The 10,375-nt window shown below is 49.0% G+C and overlaps 1 protein-coding gene across 1 annotated transcript in view; it reads right to left on the reverse strand.

Moving 5' to 3' along the window:
- The window catches only part of LOC149345723 (tetraspanin-33-like), a 29,272-nt gene extending 19,623 nt beyond the window's left edge, over positions 1 to 9,649 (reverse strand). The window contains exons 1-2 of the mRNA XM_089585279.1: positions 9,632 to 9,649; positions 7,715 to 7,972 (exon numbers count right to left, since the gene is read on the reverse strand). Of these exons, the coding sequence (XP_089441405.1) occupies positions 7,715 to 7,972; positions 9,632 to 9,649 (276 nt within the window). The remainder of the gene's footprint in view (positions 1 to 7,714; positions 7,973 to 9,631) is intronic.
- Between the last annotated feature and the right edge of the window lie 726 nt (positions 9,650 to 10,375).

A 10,375-nucleotide genomic window follows, 5' to 3' on the forward strand; every position in this document is an offset into this window, starting at 1 on the left:
GGGAACTTTTTAAGACCACTGTCCTTTCGTTGAAAAATGAGCACAGTCCGTCGTTTTGCGTAAAATCGATTCTAACCATGAATGGTTTGACAGACAACTGAAAAGGCTTGTTAATAGGAAAAAACGACTTTTTAGAACTGCTGACTTGCATAACCGGCCCGCAGCGTGGGAACGGTACCACCAATGCGCGAATGAATATAAGAAAAAATTAGCCTCCGCCAAAAAGAAGTTTTTTTCTACCGATCTACAATCTATCCTCAAATCCAACCCGAATAAATTCTGGCGCATTCTTTCCCCTAAATTGCGAACGAACCGAATTGAACTTTTAGACGCTGATCGTGATCCAATAGACGGTAAAGAGTACGGAACAATTCTAAATTTTAATTTCATATAATGCTTGTTCACAATGCTTCTGTTTTCTGCACGTAATGAAAGGTGCAATATATTTTTTGATTTGGTTTGGTTTGGTTTTGTGGGGTTTAACGTCCCAAAGCGACTAAGGCTATGAGAGACGCCGTAGTGAAGGGCTCCGGAAATTTCGACCACCTGGGGTTCTTTAACGTGCACTGACATCAAACAGTACACGGGCCTCAAGAATTTCTCCTCCAAAGAAATTCTAGCCGCCGCGGCCGGGATCGAACCCGCGTCTTTTGGGTCAGCAGCCGAGCACCATAGCCACTTAGCCACCGCGGCGGCACAATATATTTTTTCAACGGCTTTTGTAGCATAGAGAGTGCAATGTTTCTCGCCAGGAGGCGAGGCCTTGCCAGACGTAGATGAAACGCCTTTTGCCTCGTCTTCCTTGGTAGAATACTTTTAAACTCTCTTGCTCATGATGTATACTTGCTTTCTACCAGAAATAAAGTTAATTTGATCTTGAATTAAAAATATAATAAATATTTTTGTTCAGTCTTCTCCTCTGCTGGTTGCAGTCCGAATATTTCCCCTACCACATTAACAATGCCCATGCCTCAAATCACAGTCACCGTGACGGGAATAGAAAATCTAATCAGTTCTCTTAAGATTTCATCATCTGGCTGTGACCACATAAACAGTAAACTACTGAAAAACACTAGTCTAGTCTCAAGCCAGATACCGCACCTAATATTTACACAATCATTAGAATCCGGAGAAATCCCCGACGACTGGAAGATAGCCGAAATCGTACCAATCTTTAAAAAAGGTGACCGCACAAATCCTTCTAACTATCTTTAACGAGCATTCCTTTGAAATTACTTGAACATGTTATACCATTGTAAGGAGATAGCGCCACCCAGCGGCGTTCGTGAAGAGAAGAGAAGAGCGCGGTGGGCGACGGACGTGGACGAGTTCTGCTGGCTCCCCGAGTTCCGGGCTTGGGCCTTAGCCGCAGACGTCCGGGCCACCAGACCTGGACATCCATCGTCGAGAGCCTCAACCACCAGGCCCAGGCGCCACTCTTCTCCGTCCATCCGTCAGCTGCTCTACATAGGCCGCTTCGGGCGCCTACGTGACCTTTTCCGGGATACCAGACCTGGGAACCGTGCCGGGAGCCCACGAACGCTGACGCTGCGGTAGCGTTTCATCGACGTTGGAACGACAAGAGACACCTTGACTGCCCGACACCCAGCCAGTCCTCCCCGCTCGTTGCTCGAATAAGACAAGTAGTGTGAACTTTCCTCTTTGACTCTTTTTCCTGCATTTATCATAAGCACTTTGTTCTGTTCCCCCGTGTGTTTTTCCCGTGTATTGTTGCGTTGTTCTCTTGTTCCTTTCCTTTCTTCTCGCTCATATTGTAATTGGTTTCCTTTCCGTTAAAAGCCGCCTCGTTTATTGTTTGTACTTTGGTGTTTGTTGAAAATAAGACCTGCAATCTCAGAGTCCTCACAAATTTGGCGTCCACTACGACAGGACGAGGTCGGTTATTATTTCTTTGCCTGTTGTGTTAATTTAGGCACAGTATGAGCGCGTCAGATTTGGTTGCTTTGGGCGAGCGCATGGGCTTGTGCGGCGCGGAGTTACGAGCGTGGGTGGAGGACGAGCTTCGTAAGGCACGGGAAGAGAGAGCCGCGGAGCGTGAAGCTGCGAAGCAGAAATTGGAATTAGAGGCACGGAATTTAGAGGCGGAGCGTGAAGCTGCTAAGCAGAAATTGGAATTAGAGGCACGGAATTTAGAGGCGGAGCGTGAAGCTGCGAAGCAGAAATTGGATTTATAAGCACGGAATTTAGAGACGGAGCGAGAGGCTGCGAAGGAACGCTTGGAGTTAGAGGCGCGGAACTTGCAGCTACAAATAAGGCTCATGGAGGGTGGCGCAAATCCTCCGAGTGACCGTGGAGAGCGTAGCGTCTCATCGACCAGCTCCATTAACCCGCACAGCCTCATACCACAGTTCAATGAAGCGCGGGATGACCTCGATGCCTACTTAAAGAGATTTGAGCATGTGGCCACGGGGCAGGGTTGGCCAAAAGAAAAGTGGGCAACGGCGTTGAGCTTGTGCCTTGGCGGCGAAGCACTTAGGGTCTTCGGTCGGCTCTCGCCTGAGGATTCCGTGGATTATGACAAAGCGAAGCTTGCCTTGCTTCAGAGGTTTAGGTTCACCGCGGAAGGGTACCGAGAGAAGTTTCGCCAGAGCAAGCCCCAGGATGGAGAAACGGCCTCGCAATATGCTGCCAGGTTGTTTAGCTTCTTTGACCGTTGGGTCGAGATGCGGGGAGCAGGCCGCACTTTTGAGGTGGTTCGCGAGATGGTCGTGAGCGAACAATTTCTGAACAACTGTCATTCTCGTTTAGCCCTTTTCTTACGTGAGCGGGAGGGCAAGACAGTTGCCAAGCTGGCGGAGGCTGCCGATCATTTTCTTGAAGCACAGCGGCAAAATAACTTGTTGTTCTTCAAAGAACAGGGGGAGCATACGATGAATAAAGCCAAGGACGAGGTTTCAGGTTCACAATCTCGCCTGCGGTGTTTTCTTTGCGAGAAGACTGGGCACAAGGCGGCGGATTGTCGGACGAAGCCGAAGCAATCGTATTGCACCTGGTGCCGCGAGGTAGGACATGATGCCCAGTCGTGCAAGGCTAAGAGGCCAGGAGACCGTGAGGAGTCCGGCTGTTGCATGACACCTCGATATTCACATCCCGATAGCACTGCAGTGGTAACGCGCGTAGAGGGCCAGTTGGGGGAGATGGTCTGTCCTTCCAACCCGGTGGAAAATGCTATGCCCGTGGCGCACGGTGAGGTGTTCGGCCAGCCTGGTTCGGTATTACGGGATACGGGCAGCACCGGTATTGTTGTGCGTGAGTCTCTTGTACCGCCAGCGGCACTAACAGGGAAAAAGGCTACATTATTCTTGGCCAATGGGACCCGTGTAGAAGTTCCGGAAGCGGAGGTGGTGATTTCTTCTCCATACTTCTCGGGTAAGGCCATCGCGCGCTGCTTGTCTACACCCTTATACGACATTATAATAGGCAATGTCCCCGGGGCTAAACCTCCATTCCCGGTTGACCCGCCAGTTCTCACTGATCAGGCAGTTTCCCTTGCCATGACGGGTGCGGTCGATGTTCCTTCCCTTATGGTGACAGCAAAGGTTTCAGAGAGTAGTAAAAGCCCCACTCTGAACACACTCCACTTGTCACGGCCGGAGTTTCGCCTCAAACAGGAAGAAGACCCGAGCTTAGAGGTGTGTCGCAGGAAGTTGGGGCAAATATTTCATGGCAAGGGACAGACCGCCCACTCCTTTGATACAGATGACGGGGTTCTTTTCCGGTCGTACCAAGTGTGTCCCGGCCAAGTCGTTGAGCAAGCGGTGGTACCGAAGGGCTTACGCACGCAAGTTCTTAAGTTGGCACATAAGAGTGCATTATCCGGCCATCATGGAATACGGCAAACAATAGCTAGGGTGCTCACTGAGTTTTACTGGCCCGGTGTACAGGCTGACATTAAGAGTTATTTCAGATCGTGTGATATGTGTCAGCAGACTGTGTCGAAGGCAAGGGAGAACAGAGTGAATAACATCATAGGACGGGAACATGTAAAATCATGGTGGAAACCGAGGTCGGTGTGGAGAAAACGGTTTCACAAAGGAAAACGGAAGTACTTGCCAGAAAAGTTCTCGCGACGGTGAAGTGGTTTGATGTGAACAATGGAATACGGAAGAATGTAGCCCACACCTGTTCTTGTTGGAATTGTTTTTGTTTGTTCATGTTTGTTTTTGAGTGTCGGTTATCTATTTTTTATGCTTTCCGTGTTTCTTCGCCCTCTATGGACGCTTTACGTTGTCTTTCCATGTGCTCTCTGTGCTGTGTGTGCGAAGGTCTGTGAACGCTTCGAACATTGACGACCCTCGTATTGTGTGTGGTGTGTAGTGTGCGCGCTGTGGTGCGGTGTTCTGTGTTGCGATCGTCGAACGCATCTGGTGTCGCTCTCCTGAAGTCGAGTTCTTTCCCTTGGAAAAAACTTCCGAAGAGGGGGCCTTCTGTAAGGAGATAGCGCCACCCAGCGGCGTTCGTGAAGAGAAGAGAAGAGCGCGGTGGGCGACGGACGTGGACGAGTTCTGCTGGCTCCCCGAGTTCCGGGCTTGGGCCTTAGCCGCAGACGTCCGGGCCACCAGACCTGGACATCCATCGTCGAGAGCCTCAACCACCAGGCCCAGGCGCCACTCTTCTCCGTCCATCCGTCAGCTGCTCTACATAGGCCGCTTCGGGCGCCTACGTGACCTTTTCCGGGATACCAGACCTGGGAACCGTGCCGGGAGCCCACGAACGCTGACGCTGCGGTAGCGTTTCATCGACGTTGGAACGCCAAGAGACTCCTTGACTGCCCGACACCCAGCCAGTCCTCCCCGCTCGTTGCTCGAATAAGACAAGTAGTGTGAACTTTCCTCTTTGACTCTTTTTCCTGCATTTATCATAAGCACTTTGTTCTGTTCCCCCGTGTGTTTTTCCCGTGTATTGTTGCGTTGTTCTCTTGTTCCTTTCCTTTCTTCTCGCTCATATTGTAATTGGTTTCCTTTCCGTTAAAAGCCGCCTCGTTTATTGTTTGTACTTTGGTGTTTGTTGAAAATAAGACCTGCAATCTCAGAGTCCTCACAACCATCCAATCTAATGAACCATCGGGATTGAGTTAACTTCTTTCATCGTCACCAACACGGTTTCCGTAAACACTACTCCTGTGAAACGCAATTGGCTGAATTCACCGATGACATCCTTCACTTAATGGACGACAATCTTCAAATCGACGCCATCTTTTTAGATTTTTCAAAGGCCTTCGACCGTGTTCCCCACTCACACCTGCTCACAAACCTTTCTTCCCTAGGCATTCCTGACAACCTTATCACCTGGATTGAGACATTTCTTAACGGACGCATGCAGCTTGCCTCAAACAATGGTTACCGCTCACCCCTCACTAATGTTACATCAGGCGTCCCCCAGGGCGCAGGCTTAACACCTTTGCTATTCCTAATTTACATAAACAATCTTCTAGTTAACATAAATGCCAAGCTACGACTGTTTGCAGACGACTGTGTCATACAAAGCCCCATTCGTCATCCCACCGACAGTCACCTCGTGCAAAAAGACATTGACGCAATAGCTACAAGGTGCGACCGATGGCTCATGCCTTTAAACCTTGAAAAATGCCAATTCTTGTCAATCTCTCGCGAGCGCACTGTAATCCAGCACACTTACAGCATTAACATGGTTCCGATTGCTCCAACAATATCCTACAAGTACCTTGGTTTACATCTGACATCGTCACTCTGTTGTGTAACTCACGTCCAAACGATATATTCCGATGCCTCTCGTGTCTTAGGTTATCTTCGGCGAAACCTGAAATCAGCATCTCCTGATGTTAAAAAACTGGCTTATCAAACATTCGTGCGCCCTAAACTTGAATTCGCATCATCTATCGGCATCCATCTCAAGAATACCTTTTCCGCCGAAATCGAGGCCATCCAAAATCGCGCCGTCAGGTTTATCACCTTAGAATATTCCAAAGAAGTTATTATCACGGCACTCAAGTGCTCTTTTTCCCTGCCATCACTTGAATCACGCCGCATAATCTCATGTCTTTGCCTGCTTCATCACTTCTTCCACCCTCACGCTTCAAGACACCCACTTCTGAAATCCCCGATAAGAACTTCCAGTCGCCTCAGCCATAGCCTCCCCATAGCCGGAATCAAGACCCGTACATTACCAATGAATAGTTCATTTTTTCCCAATGCAATAACACTCTGGAATGCCCTACCTAACGACATAGTTTTATGCAACGATTCAAAATCCTTTCGTACAGAACTGGCCCGTCATCTTCAGAATAAGTGAATTCCTTGTCATTTTTACCACGTATTGATAACTAACTTTCATCTGTGCTCGCTGCCGCAAGCGAATTTGTTTCTTTGCATGCTTTCACTGTACATGTAAACCCATTATGCTTTTTTTTGTTTTTTTTTCTCAAGTTAGCTTTTGAAGGTTGTAGTGTGTGTTCATTGTGCGTGTGTTTTTTTGTGCTTCTTTTATATGAATTGCAGCCCCTCCTTATGTAATGCCCTCGTACCTTTAAGGATGAAATAAATGAAATAAAATTAAATAAATATGGTCTATATGAATGTTATAGACTACCTATAAATAAAAGTTTGCTAAAAGTCCACGGTCATAAACCTATAGATTATCTAAAGACTGTCCATTGCATTTGTATTGCCTGCAGACTCTTCTCTATGATTTGTTTATACAGTCTATGGACTTCACGGGCAGAAATCTATACACAGTCTATAGACTAAACTTTTGTAAGTGAAGGCAACAAGAGAGAGTGGGGTCCAGAATTAGACTCCACAGAACCCATCAACAAACCATTTCGCGCAAATAAACGTTCTTCTATACAGCTCTCCCCAACTGATCAGCCATGTAGTCCACCTCATATCCCGCGGTTTCAAAGTACCTCGAGAACAATCCCGAGTCGGGAAGCATTACCAGCTATCTCCTCGAAGCGGCGCGGTTGTCCATCGTCGAATAGTTGGCTTAAGGTTAAGGACGAGAGAAGGTAGAGAGGTCGTACGAAGACTGAGAGCAAAAAACAGTTGGATTTATTCCAACTCCTTTCACTTCACTAAGAACCAGATTATGACTGACTGCCGGCGAAACGTAAAAGGCGCCCGTGTGCTGACTTACCGCGGTGGCTCAGTGGTTAAGGGGGTCGTCTATCGAGCCAGAGCACCCGGGTTCGAACCAGACCGCGGCGGCAGCTTTTTGGATAGAGGCGAAACGCAAAAGGCGCCCGTGTGCTGTCCGATGTCAGTGCACGTTAAAGATTCCCAGGTGGTCGAAATTATTCCGCATACGACCACAACGGCACCTCTTTCTCTCTTTCTTCTTCCACTCCAACCTTCCTCACTTCCCTTACTGCGCAGATCAGGTGTCCACCAAGATGTGTTAGACAGATACTGCGCCGTTTCATTTCCTCAAAAACAAAAAAAAACCTTCGCTGCGCATTGCAAGTGCACGTTAAAGATCCACAGGTGGTCGAAATTATTCTGGAAACGTCCACTATTGCGCCCCTTTCTTTCTTTCTTTCTTTCTTTCTTCTCACACTCCCTGCTTTATTCCTTCCTTTACGACCTGGATTGTGCATCCACCGAGATATGTGTGTTACTGCGTTGTGTCGTACCCTAAAAAGCCAATTTTAATATTCTTTTTCTGAACAGAAATGCAGCCGCTACGACATCCCGGACATGCACAAAGCTACGCTTACACTGCCGCCGGAGAAGTTGATGAGAAAGGCGCCGAGGATGAAGAGCCCGTTGAAGATCACCAGCACGCGGATGCCCCGGATGTACCAGGTGAGGAAGTACACGCTCTCGCGCAGGGCCCCCATGAAGACCATGAAGCTGATGAAGAGGAGCATGCCCGACACGAACAGCACCGTCACCTCGATGTTCACCATGAAGCTGACGAGCAGGGAGCGATTCCTGAAGGAGATCTCATCTCGACGATCCACGATGGAGACGACCTGTGACACAGGGAACGTGTGACAGACTCTGTGCAACGATGAGCACGTCCGTCATCGTTCTTTTGTCGGCCGTTTTTAGCTTATAAGGACACTAAGAACGACTTCATTAAATTCCGTTCTCTCTATATATCTGTTTTCTGTGGCTATTTCTGCATATTTTGGTGTTTGTCCGACAGCAAAAGATGCATGTATCGCTGAGAAAAATGGGTGGAAAACTACCCCATCTTTCGATTGAAACTCGCGATGGCAAGACAGAAAAAGACTCCGCAATCACCGTCTGGAAGATAATATAGCGGCGCAGCTTACCCTCAAGGATTCGCACTGTAGAAACTGTCTTGACGTACAGTGGTTTCCGTGTTATAATTTGGAGGGGACACTTAGGGTCTGTATAAAGGGTATGGCGTGGTAGAGTTAATGGGTTAATGCACTTGTGTGCGGAATTGGTCATTATTTACAGTACTAAATGGCTGGGACTCCACATACCACTTCTAGCCCAGTGGTGCAGCGATTAAGCGATGCGCCCCTGCCTCAGCAGGTGGTTGTATCAAATACAGCCACCGCTAGGGCTTGTGAGACCCAGATTGTTCTTCCCGAGCAACTTCTGGCGACAAGTCGGTAATTTAACTGTCACCTGCCACGGGGCAGTTTGTACATATTCGGGTGTGCAAAATGCAATGACGTCACATGACCACTCCTGGGGATTACTCATGGGATTTTCCCCTCATCTCGCCGACGCCGATGACACCAGGTTTTGCGCTTGTCGGGACCCTTAACGATGTTGTTTTAAAATGCAGGTGTCGCCGCGAGAAATGTATTTCCTTTCATCACCTATTCTAGCTTCTATCACCACCGTTAACAGTAAAAGTAGCGTCTTTTTCATTCGCAGTCATCACCAGCCTAACTACCTCCACTGCGGAGCAAATGCTTCTCCCATACCTCTACTTCTAACCCTGTCCTTGAAGGCGGCAAACTATCATGCAGCTAAGCAAACTTCAATTTTTCCTCGCTTTCCTTTTAGCATGGCTTCCGGATTCATTCGATAGATGCATGCTGCCAGTCCACACTGAAGGCACTGACCTTTGTGCCCACCTGGGCTACATGATCATTCAAGGCACCCATTCTCGAGTTCCCACTCCGTAGCCAGCATGCCCCTTGTTTTTCCTTCCACTTCTGGACCCCTTAGAAATTGGAAGCCTAATTAACTGCTATAGCCGAATGCCACTCAAAAATGAAGTCGACCACTTTTGGCGACATTGTGGCGACAAAGCACGCACTCAGTGGAAACATCTGGGCACCTTTCGGCACTGGGATGCTCCGGCGCGGTGCCTCAGTGGTTACGGTGCTCGGCTACCGACCTGAAAGACGCTGGTTCGATCCCGGCCGCGGCGGCTGAATTTCGACGCAGGCGAAATTCTAGAGGCCCGTGTACTCTGCGATGTCAGTGCACGTTAAAAAACCCCAGGTGATCGAAATTTCCGGAGCCCTTCACTACACCGTCCCTCAAAGCCCGAGTCACTTTGAGACGTTAAACCCACATAAACCAAACCTTTCGGCACTGGGCTCGCACTCCGCAACTCTCGCATGCGAAGTGGGTGCTCAAGCCACTAGGCCACCACGGCGGTGGCTTCGCGACGCAGAGGCGTATTTGTGTTCACTCACGCATACGAAGACGACCATGCAGTTCACGGCAAACATGAGCAGGTTGAGGAACACGAGAGGGACTCTGTGCAGCGGATTCACGTCGATGATGAGCGTCGACTCGTCGGGCTTGGGCGTCGGGATCTCCTGCATGGCGCCGTCCCATTCTCGCTAATCCAGCAGAAAAGGTCAGAGCTGTCCCAGAAGCTCGTGCCGCGTGTCTTCTTGAGGCTGCCGCCGCTCGGAATCTTAGCGCGAGCCTGTAAATGGTGATGATAATGCTACAGTCCACAGCTTATGTCTGTGCTGCCGACACTGGTAATGCTAGCCGTAAAGTTAAGAGATCAGAAACGGGCGGAGTGGGTGAGAGACGAAACGCTGGGTAATGGCTTCCAACGGTCGAAATGAAGAGAAAGAAATGGGCTTGGGCAGGGCATGTTATGCAAAGGCAAGATAATCGCTGGTCGTTAAAGGTAACGGAGTGGATTCCAAGAGAAGGCAAGCATAGCAGAAGGCGACAGAAAGATAGGTGGGCGGATGACATTAAGAAGTTTGCGGGGTTACGGTGGCCACAACTGGCAAAGGACAGGGATAATTCGACAGATATGAAAGAGGCTTTTACCCTGCAGTGGGCGTAGTCAGGCTGATGATGATGGTGATCATCCGTCAGAAAACCCGTTTCTTCACGCTACTGCCTTCAAACTTTGGCAACTTGGCAACTTGGACTTGGAGCAAGACGAACAAACCCTCTCGACCAAAGCAGTG

Source organism: Amblyomma mixtum, chromosome 4 (genome assembly GCF_055824585.1).
Source record: "Amblyomma mixtum isolate Tamu chromosome 4, ASM5582458v1, whole genome shotgun sequence".
Classification (NCBI taxonomy): Eukaryota; Metazoa; Arthropoda; class Arachnida; order Ixodida; family Ixodidae; genus Amblyomma; species Amblyomma mixtum.